The sequence below is a fragment of the Protopterus annectens genome, chromosome 4.part0 (genome assembly GCF_019279795.1).
Source record: "Protopterus annectens isolate FY-2018-M chromosome 4.part0, PAN1.0, whole genome shotgun sequence".
Taxonomy (NCBI): domain Eukaryota; kingdom Metazoa; phylum Chordata; order Ceratodontiformes; family Protopteridae; genus Protopterus; species Protopterus annectens.
The window spans coordinates 262626992-262651777 of record NC_056733.1 but is presented as its reverse complement, the minus strand read 5'-3'; the positions used below and the strand labels follow the sequence as shown (position 1 = coordinate 262651777).

Genomic DNA, 24786 nt, shown 5'->3' with positions numbered 1-24786 from the left:
GCTGTTGTTAATAAAAAATTGTTAATAAAAAATACAAAATACAATACCCATAATGAGCATAACATAAACAGTAAAAGGTAATGTACAAGAGATTATACTATTTACATATGTACATATATTTGATTTGCAATAACATGGTCTATTGATTCTTTAAGAATAAGTCTGTTAAGATGAAGAGTATTTATTAGTGTGAAGGAAGAAAGTTAGTCAGGGTTAGTACAGGAGCATAACCAGTGTGTATTGAGAAATAGTTTTAGATTATTTTTAAAAAGTGTAGGAGAAGACAGAGTTACGAGTTCAGTGGGTAGTAGATTCCATAGCTTTCCAACAGTATTAGAGAACAGGGACAACTTACCATTGTAAGTATAAGTATTTCATTTGGACACTTCAGCATTTAAATACAACTCCTTGTATGTCAGATTTGTAGACAAATACATACACTGAAACTTGGCTATAGTCATTTCCTTTGAAATTCACCTAGCAAAAGTAGAATAAAAGTAAAAGTACTTCCTATTCTGGGCTAGACAGGTTTCACACTTTTTATCTGTGTTACACGATCAGCCATAGACAAAAGCATCCTTCCGTCAGAGCTATGGCCTACCACTTATTGCTTCTGCCTCAAAAGTGAGCAAAAGACAACTCAAGTCACAAGTAACATTTGCAGATTTATCAGACACTCCCCAGACAAAAACACCACTGCTTAATCGTATCAGTAGCCAAATGGCTTTCAGCCAGTCAGAGTACAGACCTCTCACTGGCTTCTCATTTATTTAAACTCCTACACGTAGACCTCTTTAGTCTGTTGGCTATAAGCTTTACCAAAAAACACCCTCCTACCATCTTAGAAGCTTAGAACACAGTTTTATGTAGTAGGCATGGCTTGTTTACTCCAGGCCCAGAATTTTGGGAATCTCTTAATCGTATCTTATCCGACATTTAGAACGGAGTTGAAATCACACCCGTTCACCCAAGCAGAATGTAAATGCAAACCATATATATAACATAACACCTCTTTCAACAACTCACTGCATCACCTAGTTATTGTCTGACAACAGCCCTTTACTATATTTAACCACCTTCTTTCCTTACTCCCTCCCATTTATCTATTTTCCCCTTTCTTCTATCCCTTTTAAATAATGGTAGTCTAAACGCACTGTAATTTGAGGGAAATAACTTTTTTTTGTTTTTGTTACTGAGATGTTCTAAAATTATTTTATGCCATTGTACTAACTTTACCTGTTGTATTACCCAAGTTAGTCTGTATTACAGATGTGGTCTTCTCCAGGATGAGACTGAAATTAATCCACTGAGGTCACTGCTCTACCTCAGTCAACAAAATAAAACAGAAGAAATAAAAACTGAGTGCAAGTCAGGGATTAGTGTAAAGACAAGGGAGTTCCAGTAAAATGCAGGATTGCAGATTTCCTTCAGATATTCTTTGCAGATAATCTTGAGAAAGTCAGGGAAGTTTGCATGCAAGGAGAACATGCCTTAAGGAGTATAGAGGGAAGGAAAGGTCAGGAAATAATGGTGATCCCTAGACTGCATTAAGCATTGAATGGCTAAAGACAGCAGGGATACTGGATTACATAGTTACAGCAGTGCACTCAAGATTCTGTTATTTTACAGGTCAACAGTGAGGCCACATGTGAGCTATTATGTCCAGGTTTGCTTGTCACACATGGAGAGATTAGGCTGGTATAAGTATGCTCATTTTGAGAATATTGTGGACAGTGATATGAAGAAAGACACTGAGAGGTTGACCTATTACACTGGCCTCTGCGAAGGGTGGGGCTTGTATTAAATAGATGCATAGCTTTTTCAGACAGAGGAAGATGTGAACATGGATGAAGTTGAAGAAAGAAGGCAGTATGTGTGATATTTACACTGGGACCCAAAACTGAGGCACAATAAAAGAAGCAGTTCAGCTTTGGCAAGAGGTGGGGGAGCAAAGTGGTTGAGGTACTCCGGTTCTGGGGCAAGAAGTTTTGCTGTTTTGCTCAGGGTCCTTAGAGAGGCAGAGAATGGGGTAGCTTCAGTAAGAAATATGACAAAAGAAGGCAGTTGACTGAGTAGTCTGAGACTTGTCAGACTGGGACTGGCAGCAGAAGGTCAGGGAAGCAAAGGGTAGGAGAAGACAGGTTGAGGATAACAAGGACATAAAAAGGGGTTGCCGGAGAAGTATAGACAAGTGGAGCTTATGTGAAAGATTATAGGTGGAGAAGTCAGGATAGAGAAGATGGAGGGGCAGGAACAGATAGCAGTGACACATAACAAAAGGGAGTTGGAGCAAAAAGTGGTCATGCAGGAACCAACATTACAGGGAGGGACAGTGAGAGGGAAGAGAGTGGAAGGGGAGTAACCACAGGTGAAAGGGAAGTAATTCTCTTATGGAGATGTAGCAGATGAGAGGTCAACATGTTTTGGTGATGAGGAAGGACAGGGAGAAAGAGCACTAGTGGTAGAAGGAAGGCTACTATGGACCATGAAATGAAATGGAGTCTGGAGTGAAAAGAGTGCACGGAACGTGTAAGGAAAGTACTTGAAGGGATATAAAAGGTATCAGGTGTACCACAGGAAGGAAGGGAAAGCATCCAGCATGGGAAAGTGAGAAAGGATGGGTAGTGCAAATGGAGGGGAGAGGGTTGGAGGTAGCAGGGGTAAGAAGTGAAGAACAAGCAAGGCATTCTGGAATGGAGAAGAATGTTTTAACAAATGGAGACTGTGTCACCTAACAGGTTAATTGACTTGACAAGGGAATCAGAAGTCGTCAGATTACAGACAAATTGGTCACAGGGCTTAAACATTTATTTATCAGGAAATTTAAACTACTGGGTACAGTCCAATTACAGTGAGAAAAGCTACAGTTATTCAGATGTATGCACTTTGCATTAAATGTGCAGTTATCCACAATCTGTTAATTTTCCAATACCTATTTTACCTATTTTAGGGCTGCAGAAGAACCAGAGTTTAGCTGTGCGGGTCAGTGAGTGCAGGGCAGAGAAACTAATGGATAGAACACCAAACTCTGCCAGGATACTTAAACATACAGGCACACATAGTACTTGAGATTTTGGTTCACTCTTGTATATATTTGGGATATAGGAAGAAACCAGAGTACCTGGTGAAAACCCACGTGAACAAGAAGGACTTGCCAAGTCTGTATAGTTGTGCCACACTAAAATAATCAATGATAGCAAGTTTTATTAAGTAAAACAAAGATAAAATTAGGTATGGGGTGCAGCAAACAAATTCCATTTTGTACTCACAAGCTCATAGTGCTACACATCCGCAGTGGTGCAGCGGTAGCGTTGTTGCCTTACAGCAGGAGTTTCTCCCATTCGATTCTCGGCTGGAGTGCGGGGAGTGCCTTCTATGTGGAGTCTGCATGTCCTCCCTGTGGTCAAGTGGCGTTCTGAAAGACATGCGTGAATGGGCGTGCCTTCGTTGAAGGTTGGGCATCGAACTGGCAGCTTGGCACCGTAACAATCTACTTCCAGTCATTAGCGGACCGGAGTTCTGCTGTGGCGACCCCTAACCGGGAAAAGCCGAAAGACAAACAACAACAACTCACAAGCTCATAGTGCTACCGCACTCCTACCACAACCCCCTGGACACCAATAACTTAAAAATGGACACGTCTCTCAAAATGCTGCCCCCAAGCACTAAAATGTAACAAAATAAAGTAACATTTGCAGCTGTTCTCACTACAATTATTAAAAGTTATTGCTTTTAGATTAGCTATATTGCACTTGTTGTGGAAGGCATTCATTTAGACAGTTGTAGCCATAATATGGTTGAAAAAATCCACATTGATGCGAAGCGCAGAAAAAAATGAACCCAGACTACAAAGAGTTTTCTTGGCTACACCCTTAGTTAGGTAGCAGGGTCTGGTTCCAAGAGCTGAAGCTCTGTGTGCTGAGTGAGTGCGTGCACGTGCATGTGCGTGCGTGCATGTATGTTTTAACATCTGGTCTGTTAGAACACAGGAAAGGATTTAGATCAGTAGCAATTGGGAAAATTTAGAAGTTAAAGAATCCAGCAACAGTATGAGTTAAAAAATAATAATTTAGGCCAGTTTAGAAATTTAACCGAAAGAACAGGGAGGAGAAAGGCGTGGGAGAACAAGTAGAAGAGATAATGGGTGGATTCGGTGTAGAAGCACTGTTGGCTGAGTAGTGAAATCCATGGGGGTAGACAGAGGTAATGGAGACTTGAAAAAGCCACATGCATGCCAGGGAGAAGGTGTGGAATTACAGAGACATGATTAATGTAGCGGTAGAAGAGTTATTCATTAGACATTCAGAGCTACATGGAGTTTGTTGATTGTATTATTGTAGAGGTGGTAAGGGAAATTAAGTTTAATCCACTGCAGAAAAGATGCAGTTTCTAAGAATGTTTTTGCTGGGTATCTCTTCTGATGAAGGGTAAGTCCACTTGCAGCAACTGCAGACAAAGCCTCCACTGTATTTATCACTAGATGAACAGCTCTGGGGTTAAAGCAACTTGGAGTGAGGGGACTTGTATTGTCTTCACTGTAAGTTAATGCAACCTTAGAGTTTGTATGTTTAGTAAATGGGGCATGAGATAAAGCCCCTATATCTACGGGTTTAGGTGGGCATACTATTCCCCCTGCAAAAAGCAGTTTGCAAACTGCATCTCTTTTGTATATTTGCCTATGATAAATTGGGTACTAGAACAGTGTATTTATTACATATGTTAGCAGTAAGGCCTTCTTCATGTTCTCAAAGTAGAGATGAGTTGTTCGATACTCCATCTAAATATTTGTAATTGTTGCAAAGATTTATGCAGCAGTTTTAGAAAACAGCATGTCATCCCATTTAATTGTACTTGTAAATTCCAGAGCCGTTCTTGTAAGCAGGAGGCTAGATGATTCTGTGTAAATGCAGTCAAATTACCTTTGCTTACCATTGCTGGGAGTCTTGTCTGACCCCAATGAACTTGAAAGGTTTACTTGGTAACAGAATTACCACACATTATCTTAAGTAGTCTACAAACTGGGAGTTCACATGCAAACGATATTGTATAAACCAGCCTGCAAAAATAACCACTTATAAAACACAAGCACATGCATCCAAACATTTGCCTATAAACAAATTCCTCTGCAGTCAGAGGAAAACAGAGGTGAAGTGCAGGGCAAACTGTTAGCTAAATTATTAATTGAATTATGTATCACTGTGACTTTTTATTCTCTGAAGTCCCCTAGGTAAGAGCATGTGATTTTAGGAGTGATCCAGGTGCAGTTTTGTAACTGATATGCCCAGTCACGGTTATAAAGATGTTGGACATGTTGGAATCAAACAGAGGTCTGCATGGTTTCAGTCCAGTTCATCTGTTCTTTGAGTAGCATCCAGAGAAACTCTCATTTAATGTTTTAGATAAAAATGTTCTAACTGCTTCTGCATGCTGATCTTTATTAGTGTTTTATGAGAAAAAGTTTATTGGAAAAAATAAAACTCCCCAAAATGATTTATGTGTAAACAGCACAGTTACCCTGGGAGGACAACACAGTGTGGGTTATGTGCAACACACCTGTAATAGGTGAGAAGAGCAGTCAGATGGATTATATGTTACACAAACTCAGTGTGAGAGACCAGCCCAGTTGGGTGGGTTATGTGTACCTCACATGTTCTGTAAGAAAGCTGCCCTGTGGATGGGTTATATGTAAAGCATTTATTTAACGTAATAGAACAAACCTGTTGATGGGTTATACGTAACATACCTTTGCTGTGAGGCAATAGCCCTGTGGGGTTGGTTATATGTAACGCACACATTTACTGTGAGGGCATTAGCCCTGTGGGTGGGTTATATGTAGCACAAACATTTACTATTAGAGAAAAGCTTTGAGAGTGTTTTGTATGTAATGGGCCAGGGCTGCAGGTTCGTACCTGTGCAGTGTTGCTATTAGTATTTGAATGTACAGCAGAACCAGCAGTACAAGTTCTTGCTCTCACCACATTTACTATGAGAGGGCAACTGTTAAAACAAAGGATAAGTGGCCTTAAGGGTATGCACCATTGCTCGCTGGTCCCTTGGGTAATAAACACCTGCAACATGCAGATAAGCTCCCCACTGCACAACTTACAGATCAGAGTTTAATAACTGGCTCAACAGGATGTCACCTACCTTGGATTCTTTCACTGTAACCTTACCAACATTAATGAAACCTTGACCAGAATTATTTTGCTCGCGGACACACACACACACACACACACACACACACACACACACACACACACACAAATAGACATGCACTACCTCCAAGACTGAACAACCTTGGAGGGAAGGGGAAATTACTTTACACTCGCGCTCATGCACACAATTTTGAAATCTTGCTGCTGTTTGATTAAAATGGGATTTTGTTTAATTTAATTGTGTGATCCCATTGCGATTATACCAGTCTCAATCAGACCATTGTATTCTACTTGGCTACATATAGGTTCATAGGTAGGTACTAGGCTATCGGCCCAAGGGCCTACGTAAGCCTAGCCAGCAAGGTTCCATAGCTTACGCCACCCAAGAAAGTTATTTTCCCATGCCACTGTCCAGCAGAGACACAGAAGTGATCCCCAGGGTGTATTTCCTATCCACTCATCAAGATTTTTTGCTAATGAAGAACTTTGCTTGACATAGATGGGTAGCTTGTAACATTTGATGCCCTAAAGTAGGATGATCATTGCAGATGCTAGTTTGGCCATTACTGTTGAAAGGCAAGTGGTCAATTTGGCCATTATTTCATAATCTAGAGTCTCTTCATGTCTGAAAGCATGTACATGTAGTTATTTCTTTTAAACATGACAAGGGTCTGAAACTTTTTAAAACTTCACATTACTAGTGTGCCGACTGTCCATTTTTATCTGTGCAGATGTGATCATAAAGTAAAATATTGACTTTGGAGTGAGAGCTGTGGTCCTAGAAGCAGGGGCACTAAGCATGGCATGGAAATTGCACCTTCTTGCTCTGTGGCAGTGCCTTGTGGCCATATAGCTCATCCATTGGATCTTGCTGCTAAGTACACTCTTGGTGGGACATGGGGGTGAGAGAGAGAGAGAGAGAAGGTTTGAAAGTTCTGTGAATGGTAGACTGCTCTGCTATTGACTTAAGCAGACAAAGATAACATTTTCTGTATATTTGCAGAAACCATAAAATCCCTCAGCACTGAATAAAGTAACCAACGTAGAACTCCAAGTAACAGAAAAGCAAAAAGACACATTGGTCACACACAGCAGACAACTTTAATCCAAAAATAGTAAGCATTTCACAGAATCCTTCCGCTTCATCAGACTAACAGTGAATGCAAAGAACATCGCATTTAAAAAAGTTCACTATATCAAATTAACCAATCAACAGTTCTGCTAGTAATTAGAGCCCTATTAACACTAAAAAGGCCATAGTTGCAATACCTAATATAAAATATAATAACTACATTCATATCAAGTAGGCGAACATATATAACATTTAAGTACATTATATGCAAAGATGCTTTATAAATAAAAACAATAGCATAAATATAACAATTTATATAAAATATTAATGTAAAATCAATCTATTGAATCACAGTACAACCATTTATAAAATGGATTTCAATGCTCAAGAGCCCTGGCTTTAAGAAAGGGTTTAAGGGATACTTTATTATTAAGACCTGGTGGCCTAACAGCTTGAAATTTCAGTATCCATTCCTGTTCTGAGGCTTCAGTATTATTGCTCAGATTACCCCCCTCTCTTATTAATAGGGACCACCTCAAGCACTAAAAACTTAAACCTATGAGTAGGTCCCTCTTTCTGTACATGTACAGCTAATGCATTGCTCTCTTTCACATTCTTAATGTCACACATGTGCTCTAGAATCCTGTCTTTTAAATGTCGGTTAGTCTTACCTATATAAAAGGCAAAATACTGTACACAATAGCTAAAATAAACCACATTCTTGGTATAACAATCAGCATAAAAATTAGCTTCTATTGTAAACCTCTTCTGTGGGTGTATGCATTGTCTCCCAACATGTATACTAGAGCATGCTGTGCATCTCCTACATGTATAGGTGCCAAGTCTGTCTGACTGAATATATTTGTGGGTGCTTACAGCTTTATAACAAAGTTGTCTTTTAAGAGATCTATTGTTCTTGAAAGTAAAAGATGGTTGCTCTCCTACTACTCCATTTAGTTCCTTCACACTAGAAAGAATATCCCAATTATTCTTAACAGTGTCACACACCACATGTATATTGCTTGCATAGGTCAGCGGCAGTCGTAGTACTTCACTATCTGACTCACCCCTCTCCATAGTACCATTAGCCCTAACACTATGAGATCCTATCCCTTCACTACCTTACTTGTTATAGTACGGTTTACACCTACCATCCCTTTCTCAAAGGCTACATCAATCTGTCTATCTATCTCATTCTCTCTATATCCTCGTTCCATAAACTCATGTTTAAGGGACAGTAGTGCTCCGTGTAGTGTGTAATCATCATTATGTAAACGCATACAGCGAAATATTTCACCTTTCAAAACATTTAATATATATATGTGTGTGTGTGTGTGTGTGTGTGTGTGTGTGTATACATATATATATATATATATATATATATATATATATAAATTTCCTTCTGTGGACTCGCAACACTGTGCTCTTTTTGGATTATATATGTGTGTGTGTGTATATATATATATATATATATATATATATATATATATATATAAAATGTGTGTGTGTATATATATATATATATATATATATATATGTGTGTGTGTGTGTGTATGTGTGTGTGTGTGTGTATGTATATATATATATATATATATATATGTGTGTGTGTGTGTGTGTGTGTATATATATATATATATATATATATATATATATGTGTGTGTGTGTGTGTGTATAAGTTGGCGAGTAAATAAGTAAGATCTTGTGAAAACCAGTTGGACCTAAGAGTAAGCTCTTCCTACAGTATATCAGGAAGCATTTAAAGTAACCAGTTTGCTATCTGAAAAGTCTTCAAGGACTAATGGTTTCAGCTATGGACAAGGGGTAGTTAGATGTGATAAATACTGTTAGTTTCTGAGAGATTTGTTTAAAGATCTAAAAGGTAATTATTTATAAGTTTTAAACTACCATATGCCATTTCCAGAGTTATGGAAGGAAATGCAGTTTTGTTGTCTCTGATCCTTGTCTTCTGCTTTAAGCATGGGAAGACAGAAAGCTCAGCAGATGGCGGTGGTTCTTTTCACATGTGAAGTGTACAGATTCTCAGTCCTTGTTTTGGGAGAAGAGATTTAGTGCTGGGTTTGTTAAACACTTGGGCACTGAAGCAGTTTAATCTCTCCCAGCCCTGGGAGACCCCCATTGTCTGATGATTGCGAATTGCCTAAGCCAGAGAGGTCTTTAGTCAGGGCACTGAGCATATTGTATCCTCCCCCCATGGGGCAAGAGGTGGAGAACATAGCAGGGCAGACCGGGAAAAGTGATATGTCAAGGGTTTTTAAAGTATGAATGAGTGTAAACCAGAACAGGCAAGAGATATATATAGAGAGACAGAGAAAGTACAATTGAAGAGGAGAAAAACTCCAGCAGTTTGGTTACTTCTGAAGTAAATACATTTGAAAGGTTACTGCTGTACCCAAGAAAGTTTCAAGACTCACTTCTGCTTTGAAAAGGCTTGATGCTATAGTGTTTTCTACACACCAGTAAGTATCTGTTTATGTTGCACACTATGTACTATCAGCACTGGGCGGTGTTTTATTTTGTCTGGCCATGTGTTCTGTTTGTGCACGTGTACGAGTGTGAGTGATGATGCTGATTATATTTTACTTTATTCTACTTCTGTTATAAGTCACCTTTGTAGATGAAGTCCAGTTTATTTGTATTACATAAAGATTTACAGAAATATGTTGATTGTTTGCATGTATGAAATCCATTATTTTGGTTCCCGTTGTATAACCTGCCTAAGAAAAGTTATCTGGTGTTTTGAATGTATTGTTTTTGAGTTTTAGTTGTAGGTTTTGATTTCTTTTTTCATGTGTACACATTCTTATAGGATAGTTGTCATGTTAGACACCTGCTGACATACTGTGCTTCAGCTTGCATTTTTACTTGCACTCCTTGTTTGCATATCTCACAGAGTTAATCCTAAGTACGGAAACATGAACTGGCTGTAACTTTTAATTAGAGCTAATTCTGCTGGTTACTATCAAACTGAATTTCCAGTCTGAAGTTAGAGCTGTGAACTCTTGTGTTTTACTGCTTTTTTGTCCTAATGTTCATTTTTCTCATGTATGCCACAGTTGTAATACCCACTTATGTGCTGTCAGAACCATGCAGTGTGTGTGTGTCGTTGAGAAGGGACAGTGATCATCTCATTGTCTAAACAATTTTTGTAGTAGAGACACAAGATCCAGTTCTTTACAACAGATGACTGCGTCTACAGTTTTATCGAAGTTTAGCCATTAAGGCAGTTAGTTGGCTACATTAGTAGTGTGCATAGTGCAACTGTTAAAATCCTAAACTTTGATCATTAAACTTTCTTAAGAGAACGGCACCAAGCTAGCCTTTTTTTTTTCCAGAACCTAGTTATAGCAAGAAAAAATAAAAACACTTAACATGTATCCATTGTGAATGTCAAAAGTACATTACAGTACTTTCAGAAAGTGCAGTTTATTGTAGGCTGTTTAACCTTCTGTTGTTTTTGCCTTTTGGCTGTGGCTTGGCTTCAGAGTTACATAATGGTGTTACTAACCAGATGGTTTTACTTAGTACTGGGATGTAGGCTAATCCCACAATGTGACTTTTTCCAGGATTGAACTCTTGGTCTGTTGGTTCACCCAGTATGTCGAGGACTGCCTGGTGTGGGAATAGAACCCATAGCCTTTTGCTGAGGTGAGTGTGATATCTGTTGCTCCACATTTCCAGAAAGATATATTAACCAGAACAGAGTATCTATAACTGTCCTGCAGGCTGTGATACACCTGTCGGCATTACTGCCTGTTAATATGAACATAGTTCAACAGCTGTAATATTCTCTTGCCTTCTAGCACCACATCAGTGCTTATATGTAGCTTCTGCATCTACTTTGTGAAGAAACATGTCCCATCAGGGCGACATAACCCCTTAAATGTTGCAGTGGTTTTATTAGTCAAGATTATGTCCAACCTCCGGTATTTCCTCTTTACCTGTATGGGAAGAACTGTATCACAAACTTGCAGTTCAAGTCAGTCAGCACACAGTCGCCTTTGGCCTTCTAGCCTGTCTTCTTCCTGTGTCTTTACTTAACCTTATTTCTAAACCTGGCCTTCTGTCATGGTAAAGGGTGAGCTGCTCACGTCAGCCTCTGAGCACGTCGCTTGCCAGTGTACTCCAAGCCATTTTTATAACAGCTGCGTCTCTTCTAGTCCATTTTGAGTCGGTTGTACCCATCAGACTTTTAACAGTGATTCCCTCTGTGGTGTTTGGTAGATATTTAGCTGTTGTTTTCCCTTTTTGTCATCTTCTTGTACGAAAGTCATTTGCTTTGCAAAGTGCATTGTGATGGGCTAAGTTGATGCTTGGTTGTGTGATGTTCAGTTATAGATCCTCTGTTCTGGTTAATACATCTTTCTGGAAATGTGGAGCAACAGATGTCACACTCACCTTAGGTGCAAAAGGCTGTGGGTTCTATTCCCACACGAGGCAGTTGAATTGCTGACACTACAGTGCAGCCTAAGGTGCATGCTGCACTCCTGAGTGTGTTGTCCTTTGGATGAGATATTAAATGGAAGTCCCTTCTGCTTGAGTTGCAGGTAGCTCAGGTGGCTGTAAAAGATCCCATAGCAGCTATCGACAAGAGTAGGGGTAGCTCTCCAATATCCTGCCCAAATTTCCCCTAGTATTAATACTACCTCAGGGCTCCCCTGAAAAGAAGCCACTTGGTCAGTGGGCCTAATCTGGTCAACAGAGGATGTTGTTGTCTTTCGGCTTTTCCCGGTTAGGGGTCACCACAGCAGAACTCTGGTCCGCTATTGATTGGCAGTTGATTTTCACGAATGCCGAGGTGCCAGCTCGATGTTCAACCTTCAACGAAGGCACACCTATTTACGCATGTCTTTCTAATGCCCACCCAACCACGGGGAGGACATGCAGACTCCACACAGAAGGCACTCCCCGCATTCCAGCCGGGAATCTAAAGGGAGAACCTCTTGCTGTGAGGCAGCAACGCTACCGCTGCACCAACAGAGGATAAATAAAATAAATAAGCAAATACCACTGATGCCTCAATATTTCCTCTTAGTTTGTACAATATTTGGTGCTGTAAACATCACACAAGATGTTATGAGGTATGTTGCTGTAAAATGGTATCCTTTTATATACAGTACAGCACACTGTTGACAGAGTGACACAGATACCTTTAGTCAAATATTGACCTATAGTCTCTGCTACACCCCAGCTTCTTAGCTGCTTCATTCCGGCCTTTGTATAACATTAAATAAATGGGAAAGCATTAGCCTTGTCCCTTCACCTTTTTGTTTTACAGCACCACCTGCAGGCTGTGATACACCTGTTGGCATTACTGCCTGTTAATATGAACATAGTTCAACAGCTGTAATAATCTCTTGTCTTCTAGCACCACATCAGTGCTTATATGTAGCTTCTGCATCTACTTTGTGAAGAAACATGTCCCATCAGGGCGACATAACCCCTTAAATGTTGCAGTGGTTTTATTAGTCAAGATTATGTCAAACCTCTGGTGTTTCCTCTTTACTGGTATGGGAAGAACTGTATCACAGCGAAACCTGCAGTTCAAGTCAGTCAGCACACAGTCGCCTTTGGGCTTCTAGCCTATCTTTTTCCTGATAAAATAAGTCCGAGCACTGGTTTGCCAAATAGAAATGTGCAGATTAGGCAATGTGGTAGTGAGACCCCTGACCTTAATTCTACATTGAATTAAATAAAACCAGGTAGTGTGACTTTGTAAGTAAAAAAAAAAAAAATTGCTAGACCACAGTGTGTGGATCTTCAATTTTTATTGAGACCAATAATATCCAATTTAGCTGTTTTGTCTTTGAAATCAAATGCACTTCTTCAGACTTGGAGAAACTTCTAAGGGGCCAGCTTTTGTACTAAAACCCACCATAGAAGTTGGGGTGCTAGATAAGGCTCCAGTCACTCCCTCAGATAAAAATTAACTCCTCTGCTAATACACCGGCCACTGTCTTTCTCTTCCTCCATAGCACTAGCCAATCAGCCTTGCTGATTTTTCCCCTCTCCCTCCTACCTCCAATTTAAGTATCCTGTGTCCGGCTGTCCCACTTTGCCGTTATTTATCTGTCTGCTAGTCACTCCTTCTGCTACACTTCCAATCTACTGGTAGCTCTGGACACAACGTAATTCACGGCTGTTAAGTATGTATATAGGCATGGTAACGTGTTATGTACTTCCTGTGACTAATTAGTGCACACTGTGCTACAAATGTCTAACTTGTAATGCTGCCTTGTCTACCTGGAAATGTACTTCAGCCTTGTGTTATAACCAGTGCTCTTTAAAATTTTATGTTCAATTTTCAGTACTCTACTGTTTCTCCTGGGCTGTGAGTGAAAAATATGGGTTTGTACTAGATCACCCTGCACTAGCTGCGGTGGTGGTGCTGCAGTAGCATTGTCGCCTCACAGTAAGACGTCCTGTTCGATTCTCAGCTAAAGCGTCGTCTGTGTGGAGACATGCGTGAATGGGCGTACCTTCATTGAAGGTTGTGCATCAGGCCTAGCAAGTCGGTACGTAAAAATCTACTGCCAATCATTAGCAGACCAGAGTTCTGCTGTGGCGACCCCTAATCGGGAAAAGCCGAAAGATACAACAACTAGATCACCCTGCTACCCTAGTCAACAAACTAAATAAATAGAACCAAAGTTCTATTTATTTAGTTTGTTGACTAGGGTAGTGGGCTGAGAAACCAGTAAGACAAACATGTCCCTTTGTGAAGTATCCTTGTTAAAGATGTAAAACTGTTAGTAAAAGCTCTCTTCCTACTAATATTTCTAAAAGTAGAAAATTGCTTTACAGTATACAGCATATAATAAGCACTTGCATGTGTGGGGGAGGGGATAGCTTTTAAAATGCATTTAATATTCATTGATTTGCTGAAATGTAAAAATTAATAAAATTCAGCACTAACTGTCAATGAGCCACTCTTGTGTAGCAACATTTCCAAATATTCGCATAATTTATCAGAAGACTTCCTTTCAAGTACTGAGAAGCACACTTCTTAAAAGTTTCTGTAAATAACATTGTCATAACATATGAGTGTATTTTAAGATTCATTTTATTTTATTGGCTAGTCAGTGCTTGTACTTGTCTTGTCAGCATGGAACCATTTGTAAGACAAGCACTGAACAATGAGTGTGGTTCAGCAAAATAAGGGCTGTTACTCGTATCTCTATAATTGCAGGATCCATAATTGTAAATACCTGCCCTGTTATTGTGCTTACTGTAAAATAGGTTAATAGATTTTTACTAGGCAGGTAGTTTGAACAAACACTTTTAACATAACTATGCACACAAGGAGGTAATGTCATTAGTTTTACCTCCCTTTTTCTGAGAGCCTTCCCATTAATCTCTGGGCTAAATTGATGTGAACCCACCAAGATTTAACTTGAAGGAGGCTAAGATGGTACACTATCACCAAATATGGAACAAACTCCAGCCCCCTCAAACACCACCATCACCAAGTAAGGAACAAATTCCATCCCCCAGCCAGACCCCACCATCACCAAGTGTTGAATAACAATTTTCCATCTCTTGATGGTAGGTATTAGCCAGAGGTGTGCTTACTCGCTGTTTTGTAAATATTTGAAATGTGTATACATATTCTGTTTTCAAAGACTTTCTGACAGTGAGTGCTGTTCTCCAGATTCACAGAACAATGTGTTCTTACCTTAATGCACTTTAGTTTTTCACCATAATCATTTTAAGATGGTTAGATCAGTTCAAAGTCTAGTTTATACATCATATTTTTATCATATCGTGTAAGAGAACTTTACTGTATGATTATGCTGCTTTACTGGTGTAGTTTGCATTGTTCACTCTTACAGATGCACTTGTAAGTTGCATTCATGAAAAGTAGTAATGAGTTTGAACTGGCACTGTTGAAGATGCAGGAAATGTATCAACCTGCTGTGAATGTTCTGGAAGAAATTAACAGCCTAGTTTGTCACTGATGGATTTCCATGGCTGGCTTCATGAAGTGGGTCATATATACAAACTAAACCATGTCAAGGAGTAGGCTGTATGATGTCTGCAGTTTTTACGGTATTTTCTTTTGGCTGTGTGTTACAAGTTGTAATGGTGCTGATAGTTAATGTACTTCCCACCCTGATAACTTGAACTCTTTATATATAAAAAAAAAAAAAAGTACTTGAAAATGCCTGGAATTTTTGCACAACTTCACTTAGTAACCAGCCTTCTTCTAATCACTAAGAGCCAACTCCCTAGCACATTTTTGGTATTCCTGGAATAAACTCCAGTTTATTAATGTTTTTCTCTGCCGATTTTCTCATTGGGTCTGTCTCCTTTACATTAGATTCACCACTTATTATAAAGTGCCTTGACTGCCTTTCTTTATAATGGGGTGTGGAGGTCAATGTGGGACAGCTTTGCTTGAATTAAAGGTTGTCATTGCTTTTGACACTGTTTTAACCAAACTTCAAGAACAACAGAAAAGCAGATAATCTTCAGAACATCATTGTTTTTTGCTGTGTAGCAGATGGCAGCACTTAAAACATTATTTAACGTTGGGTAAGAGCTGTTTGGCTGTCCCACAGTTTTTCCTGTTCCAGGGTAAGCTGTTAAAATAGTTTGCGATCCCTCTATGTCATAACTTTGTGTCTGTCCCATTCATTTTGACTTCTATTGTTTTTGAACCCACTGTGTTGTCACTGAGGCTTTTCCATATGTTGTATGCTAAAGTCTTTGGAAATGTATTGCCCTTAACTACCCCCCCCCCCCAAATAACCATGTTTTTTTAACTTTTTTTGTTCCATTGTGGTACATGAATGCATAAGATGTCATTACATTTATGTGTGTTTCTAGTTATTAACAATGCTGCTTTACCATTCCCATGTGGTACCCTGGACTTTTTAGTGAGAATAACTTCAAATTATCTTTGTTCTCATCTTAAAACATTTGAGGAGTCTGCGGCTGTCTGTGTGGGGGGGAAAAAACATATTTTCCCTTTAAGTAAGCATTTTTTCAGTTTTGTGTTTTACTTGTACCTCTATCTTTCCTTCTAAACTCGAAGTGTCTTCGCTCTAAAACAATTACCTTAAAAATATTAATAATGAACATTTGTAATGTCTTCACATTCCTTTCTGTGCTTTACATAGCACATAACTCACAGTCTCAAGGGTCTGTAATTTTGTGTTTCTTGTTCCCTTAACAGGACTATCATGCCTACTACCCCCATTAATTCATCACTTGTAAATTCATATCTTAATGACCACGTCCCTTATGACTCTCTGAAGCAGTCCATCTGTTTTGTATGTTCAGTCCTGAAATCAGTGCTCCTTAATCTTTAGTCAATGCCATACACTTTTTGTCGTGGCTATCACCTGTTTTAGTTTTCTTTAAAGTGGCAAATGTTTACCTTAATACCATTGGCAAGCTTTTACTTAAGTACCATTGGTGAGACTGCAAATTTCAGTATACACACATTGAATTTTTTATCTTATTTTGTTAACCAGTTAAGGCTACCAAGTATAAATGTCTCAAGCAATGCAAACAATCAAAACTGTAAAAAAAAAAAAAAAAATGTTTTTACAGATTTTTTTGCTGTTTTTTTCTGCATAGTCTTGAGCTGCCCCATAGTTGTTGAAAAGAATAATTCAGCTGCCGAAGCAGCAAAGATGATGCAAAAGAGGAACAAGTCCAAACCTGTCAAGAAGGAAAGCAGAAAAGCACAGGACTAGGTACCTACAATGTATCAGGATAAAAGCAACATTATAACCAGTTCATTCTGAAGTAGTAGTATATGTGTTCCAAACACAGCACTGTCAGCTTAATTTGCCACAAGTTATTCAGTTAATTGCTGGGTGCTGATTTATGAATCTTCTCTCTGAAATCAGTAAGAGTAATGTGGAAGTAGCAATCCAAGTTTGCAAGCCTGTTGATTATCCTGCCTTAATCTAGGCCATCCCCAAAACTCTGAGGAGCATTTGTAATCATTATGTGCATTATACAATGGAGGAGCACTGTTTTAAATCCTTCTCAAGCTTTAGTATATTAGTGACCCTATAAGTCAACAGTTCCCTCAAAGAAGTGACCTGTTCACCTCATTTGTATCATCCTTCTTGGAATCTGCCTTCAGATGACTATTTAACATGTTCACATTTTCTTTAGCTTCAGTTAATGTTTCTATAAAAAAAAAAATTATACTTCTTTTATGTTACTTTTACATTCTTAAAAAAATGAACAAGCACAGGAATCTCTTTAATTTCAACCTCACTAACACGATTGTTGAGGAAAAAAATAAAAAAACAGAAAAACTAGTAGTCTTAAAACTTTGTTGATGAGCTCAGTCAAAATAATTTCCAAAAATTATGAAACCCAGGTAGTGTTCCAAAGCACCAAGCCTTTATTCATCACAGACAAGCGATCCTCGGTAACAAAAAAAAATCAGAAATACTTTACAATGTTAAACATATCAGCTTATATTCACTTAGAAGTAGGTGTGGAAAATATATTGTATTGCTTAATTTTAAACCAGCCTATTCAAGGCAAACAATATAAACAAGGCTGTAAATTGCATTTAAGAACAGCAAGTACCCACCCACACACACTGATACTGATTAGATCAAAGCAAGTCCTAGTTAAGGAAAAACTATTTGCAACCCAGATTCCAAAATCAGGTGTCAAGAAAAACATAACATACATATAAAAAGTCTGACTTTTAACTAAAGTTGTTTTTTGCTAACTAATGCAATAAAGCCTTCATCAGATCTGTGACAAGAACTAAAAGCATATACATGGGTAGATAAGTAAAAAGAGCTAACTAGATAGATACAAGAAAAAAATGCACATGACTATTTAATCATAAGCATTATCTAATTAGAACAGGGCGGCCACGGTGGTGCAGCGGTTAGCGTTGCCGCCTCACAGCAAGAGGTTCTCCGGTTCGATCCTCGGCTGGGGTGCCTTTTGTGCAGAGTCTGCATGTCCTCCCTGTGGTCGCATGGGTTTCCTCCTGGTCCTCCAGTTTCCTCCCACATCCCAAAGACATGCTGTAGGTGGATTGGACACTCTAAATTGGCCCTAGGAGTGAGTGCATGTGTGCCTTCTGTGGAAGGTTGGGCGCTGGGCTGGCAACTTGACACCGTAAAACTCCACTGCCAATCATGAGTGGACAGGTGATCCGCTGTGGCAACCCCTAACCAGGAAAAGCCGAAAGAAGAAGAAGAAGAATTATCTAATTGGAACACTATGCATATATATCTGTGTAATAATATCTAATAAGCATCCATCCATATGTATTCGTGTACACACAGGGAACACACTCATTCTGGGGACTAGATCCCTCTTTCTCTCTCTGTCTCCCTGCAGGTCCCCATTAAGACTCCCCACTGGTACAGCTGTAGGGTTATGTCTTCAGTGGAGTGTCCAAAACAAATCCAGTAGCACCCTCCGTGTGAACTCAGTGCTTTGTGTTTCAGCTCCAAGTAGCTGACACACACACACACACACACACACACACACACACACACACACACACACACACACACACACACACACTGAGATTTGATTTTTCATACTCGCACATGCACACACACACACACACACACACACACACACACATGGGAAAGGCTGGCACAAATTTACCTGCTGTGCCCCCTTCTGCCCAGAGTATAAGGTAGTTATCACTGCCACCAGACACTGCACAATCAGCTACTCTAAGGCCCTTAACAAAGGGTGTCCAATTATGCTGTATAATATTAGTGCTAATACAGATGTTAGTGGTTGGCCAAGACAGCTAGCCCTTCTGGAGTGGCCCACACAGTGTCACCAAATAAATATAAGCACTTTCAAAGGTTAAATACATTTTAAAAGGACCAGCCACAATAAAAGTGTTAAATGTATTTAATAATAATACAAAAGCATTAAAATACTGAATACATATTTACAGTAAACCACAGAGTTCAAATCACAAGAAATATTGAAAATAAGCTTGATAGATAGATTCAGGCAAATAAAGAAAAAAATACCTAAACTAATCTTCACTATATTGTCCTGACTGAATCTGGGAGAATCTCAGTTCCCTATTTACTTAATACAGCAAGGTAAACACTGTGGTGAATGGTCCTTCTTGTTGTCAAGCCCAAGAAAGAATACTCCATACTGAGATAACACACACTGTAATATCTAAAACATAATTTCCAAGATGGCTGGCAGAATGACCTCATTTGGTCACCTAACTCCCAAGTTCTTACAGTATCCCCCTTTGATTCTGAGACAGGAATTTAGCATAGACAGCTACAATACACATATAAATGTTTAGGGCAGTGCCTAGGGCTTCCCTTCTTTTTACTGAGCTAATGAACAAAGGCTTCTTCCAGACCTACCATCTCCAATCCTATTCAGCACAGTGGGGTGCAGTGTTTATGGCTTAACAGCTAATTTAATTTTAAGGATTTTCCAAATCTATCTAGACTGAGGTTAACTACTTCTCTTCCAGTGTCCTTTGCTAACATATATACACACAGTCTCACATGTATATTCCTTGTCTGTCCAGCAGGCCCCACTGTTGATACATTTTTTTTAACACTAGCAACTTTGCAAACACATTTTGATTTTCAAATGCCATACGGTTCTAATACATTTGTAACTTAAGCATCTGTACAAATCAGTTTGATATTCAAATGCCATACAGTGCTAATACATTTGGAACATAAACATTTGTGAAAATCAGTTTGATGTTCAATTCCAGAAGAGTTCTAATACATTTGTAACACAAGCATTTTGTATAAATCAGTTTCATATTCAAAGGACATATCATTCTGTACAGAACTCCAGCTGGCTGTGCTGGCACTAGCCCATATTATCACAGTTCGCATGACTAATGGCATGAATTAATTTCACTTGGCAATGGGGAACAACAAAAATAATTCTGCTGTAGCACCTTTGTTAATATTTTGTATGTTGTTGAATAAATGGATATTGATGTTAGCTACTGAGGTTATATATACCCAGACCTGCAGAACTGTAGACTGTGATCTTTACTTTATTGTGTATACTATGTTAAGTATCAAGCAGACAGAGTAAGTTTAAATGCGAGTTGTATACTTCGACCATCTTATCTGAGCATGATTGAGTGTTGACTGTACACTGTCTGTTGTTAATGATGTGTGTTTGTGTTTGCTATGAACATAATTTAATTGAGCTTCTTTGTAGTCCTTCCAAAGAGCTGTCTTACATTAGGCTCCTCCAGTACACTGAAGGTGGGAACCTAACAATTAATCCTATAGAAATGAAAATTATTTAAATAAAATTATGTCAAGTCTGTAGAATAAAAAAAAAAAGCTAAGGTACAAATGGATAGCATGGCTGGTCTTAAAATGTCCCACTAGGGATGGCAGCATAGTACTCTCCCGTAAACCTATGATGTGTTTGAAAAAATATCACCTTTGGTGCCCAGCAACATTACCTGGATAACCTGTAACTAGTTATAAGTAATTTTGCACTGTTGTGTATGGAACAAAAACATCCATTTTTTTTCAAGCAGATATTTGCCCTCTACAATTATAAATATTGTTCTTCAGGACATTTGAATGGTAATCAATTTGCTTTACCATTATGAAAGACTAATGAAGTTGCCCTTTTCCAGGGGTTTTCCTGCTAACTACCCAATACTAAGTGCATGACTTTAATGTCACATATATTTTAGCTGCCTTCACTGTGTAGTATGAGAAAGAGTGACAGAATAAAAAATGTTTTCATACTTTGTACTAGAGTGGAAGGCTAACTCTGAGCAAGTAGGTGTCAGACATTAAAAGGTATAAAAGTGGTCCTGAGTGGGTCATCTGTTTTCCATTTGTAGTCCTCCCGTCAAGAGGAGTAGACTGTTTCATATCTCTCTTATCGCAGAGGGATAAAGCCCTGACTACGACCCAGCCAACCTGTGTTTAATCAGTGTCTTAGGTGACTGATGAAGTGGCAGGGAAGGGTTGGCTGTGCCCATCCAAGGTGGGAGGGCACTCACTGATATGCTCCACAAGGGAAGACATAGTTCAAAGTGGAGAGTTGCCCTTGAACGTAATTAAGCGTGGAGGGCAGGTAAAGGGGACTGGATAGGTCATTTAAAAAAAAAAAAAAAAAAAGACTGAGGCACAGAAGAGCCAAGCCCCAGGATGCCCTCGGGATCCATAACTGGCCCCAGCAAAAATGGAGCAAGTCTGTGGGGTGGAGAGTAGCTGGTATACCCAACATGGACAATTGGGTATTAGGGTTCAGGTAAAAAAAATGAGGTCTGAGGGAACAAAAAAAAAAAGAAAGAGAAATAGACTATTTCAGTAGAGTTGGTGACAGGCCTCAAACTGCTGCCCCACAGTGGTTATCCAGGCTTGTGCATTAAGACAATGAATATCTCAGCTTCTGCTCTTGTTAATGCCCCAAGAATGAAACGCATTATAGTCTCATTACAATGTGTTCTCCTTCTGCTTTTGTTAAATTTGTAGATAGTTTCTCCAAATATTGTGTATGCCTTCTTTTTCACAGGATGCACCTTTAACTTGGAATTGTAGTACTTCTGATACAGATAGCTTCCTTTTCTACAGTTGTCAGCCCTTGTGAATGTTCACTAGCAGCCTTGTGGAGGCCTTACAGAGCATAGACTTTAGATGTTTCTCTCTTTGGATGATAGATGGCTTGTATCTCTCTGGCCCCTTGTGGGCCTGGTTGTGGTTCCAATTACATCTTACAACACTCCACACACTCCTGTCCCTAGGAGCTGCCCTAATTTCCATTTAGTGCTGCATCTTGCTATGTATGGATTCTGCTGGCAGACTCATTCTCAGGTCATCAGGTGTACATGCTCCTTTATAGACAGCTACACACATGGGTCTTTTGTGTTGCCTGTGACTTCAAGCCATTTTAGTCTCTCAGTCTTTTTTGTGTCAGGTCCATTGTGGCAGGCCCTAGGTTATTATTCCCAACTCTGCAACTTGTCAGCAGCCCCTGGGGCTGTTTCCACTTCCGTTGCAGAGATTGACAGGGATATCTTGTTTACAAATTGAGCATTTACTGCTATGTGTTCACATTTCAGTGGAGCCTTTCAGGCTCTCAAAATTGATATCCAACCTGATCTACTGTTTTGAGATGGACACCCTGTAACTTGACTGCCTGCTTAGCAGATGGATTACTGCAATTGCTGTAATTTTGTGGTGCATTAGAACTGGAGGACTGCAGACCTTTTTGGAATGGGGATGGGGTTAAATAGAGTTAGTCTTGCACATAGTAGTTTGGAGACTTTGGTGGAGACTGGAGGTGTCGCCTCCCTAACAGTGTATGTATGTGACTGTATAAATAGAGGAGCAGTTGAAATCATCTGCTGTCAGCAGTTTGTACTGCCATTGACCTTCCTTCCCTGGTCATTATCCCATCCTGGATAGTGTAAACCAGGCTTTTCTGAGAGAAGGATTTTTTTTTTTTTTTTTTTTTTTTTTTTGCGTTTCACTGAAGCTGTACCTCTATAGATACAGTTAAAGAGGAAGGGAAGGTTTATGCCATAAGCAGTCTCCTTTTGAAAATGTAATCATTCTGGGAGGGTCTTTTGGTTCAGTTGTGTTAAGAAGTGCAGCTCTGTTGGGGAATCCATTAATTGACCTGGAGGCAAAATATGCCAACATGGTCTAGAGGGAGTTGTGATCCCGTGTGTGTGTGTACTGATATTTCTTTGCAAGTTACAGAGTAGATAAGGGTGTACACCTCATTTGTTAAACCAAGTTTAGGTCTGTTTTTCAGAGGTCTGCATATTTAATTCCTACTCACAGCTGTGCTTCATACTTGATGCATGCAGCTTTACTTTCATGTTTTTCTATTGAGATAAACTTTTATTACAGGCTGCCAACAATAAAATCTGGCATATAAAGAAGAAATACCATTTTATAACTTCAACCCCCCCCCCCTTATTCTTTCCAATACCAAAATGTTATGAAAGCAGTGTACATTTTATTCATATGCTCATTTTAAACAAGTAAAATCAAATAAAAATCCAGTTATAAATTTCAGATGGGAACCACCATTCTGAAAGTCTCTTAGAATCCCACCATTAGTCTTATAGTGAAAAGATGCCTGTTGGCAACCCCTATCTTCCCTATCCAGATATTGTAACTGAAGCACCTACTTACTCATTTGACTTTCATGTATTAAATTTGCCCCTCTTCCCACTTCCAGCATATGTGCATTGTACAAGATATTTTGTAGGAAATCCATTTGCTTTCATTACTTGTAGAGTAATTAGATACTTTCATAAGTTAATTGCAAAACTTACTCAGCTTATTTCAAGTCTTTCCTTCAAGAGAACCTACAAGGATTAAATCAATCATGGCTTCCCTCCCCACTGATGCATCCTGCTTTTAATTGCACTTTCCTGGTGGTGCTGAATCCTTGTAGGGACCATGCATTTGTCACAAGGATCCCTCTGCCATTTGTGTCTGCAGCACTGCAAACTTTGCTCCAGAAATTCATCTCCAAACAGTAATGCACAACCATGTCTGTGATCAGTCATTGTGAACTTTCACTTAACTGTGAGACCCTACATGTATTGCATTGCTTTCAGTGTAAGATTTGAGTTCCTTTTCTTCTGTAGATCTTCACACTGAAGGCCAGTATTTGGACACATCTCAGCTTATAAAATGTTGCAGACTTTTTCTACCTTCCTTATTCATTACTAATGAAGTAATAAGCATAAAACCAAACCTTTATTCAGGAAAAGATCATTTTTATCTATTATGTTCTCTATGCTGTGGGTGACAACTGACTGCGTTGCCGCAACATAGATTATGACTAATGGTGGGAGGAAACTTCCAGAGGCATATAAATTCAAAAGGAATCCTTCTAGCAAAGTACCATCTGTTCATATAGATGTGTATTTTATTTTATAGTGATTCAAGCAATACAAAGAACATTTGTCGAATGCAGACGTTAGACATGCATATAAATCATATTTTGCATAGTTTTCAGTAAAATTTCATTACATCTTTGATAACAATTCTTGGTGACTGTGTAGAAGTCTTATGAGTGTTTAATGGCTGTGTCTAATTTATAATCCCCTCTGAAAGAATACATTAAATACAACTTTTTGGCTGTGGTGTTTGGATTGTTTATTGTTATATAAAATCCTTGAAGATTTGCTAGCAGTATGTAGCCATGTATGCTGTATCATTTTGGTCTGTTCTTTTCTTTTTGTACAGATTACTGAAGATCTCCAAGGGATCAAAAAAACAAGGACATCGATTCAGGAGCTAAAGAGTCAGAGGGACAGTCAGGACAGCAAGGGTGCTTCTAAAGGTATGACACATAACTGTTTGTAATATCACTGCATCAGTCTCCTTGTAAACCCTGGCATTACATTTCTTTACTAACAGAACCTTTGTTACTGGCAAGATGTTGTATTCGGAGAGCTGCTGCTTCTCTTCCTTCGGCTTTTCTCGGTTAGGGGTCACCATAGCGGATCACCTGTCCACTCATGATTGGCAGTGGAGTTTTACGGTGTCGAGTTGACAGCCCGGTGCCCAGCCTTCCACGGGAAGCACA

The 24786-nt window shown here is 39.2% G+C and overlaps 1 protein-coding gene across 1 annotated transcript in view; it reads left to right on the top strand.

Moving 5' to 3' along the window:
* The window catches only part of LOC122800245 (smoothelin-like), a gene marked incomplete in the record, with an annotated part of 1328624 nt that overhangs the window by 669383 nt on the left and 634455 nt on the right, over nucleotides 1-24786 (top strand). Inside the window, 1 exon segment of the mRNA XM_044069736.1 lies at nucleotides 24444-24540. Within this exon segment, the coding sequence (XP_043925671.1) occupies nucleotides 24444-24540 (97 nt within the window).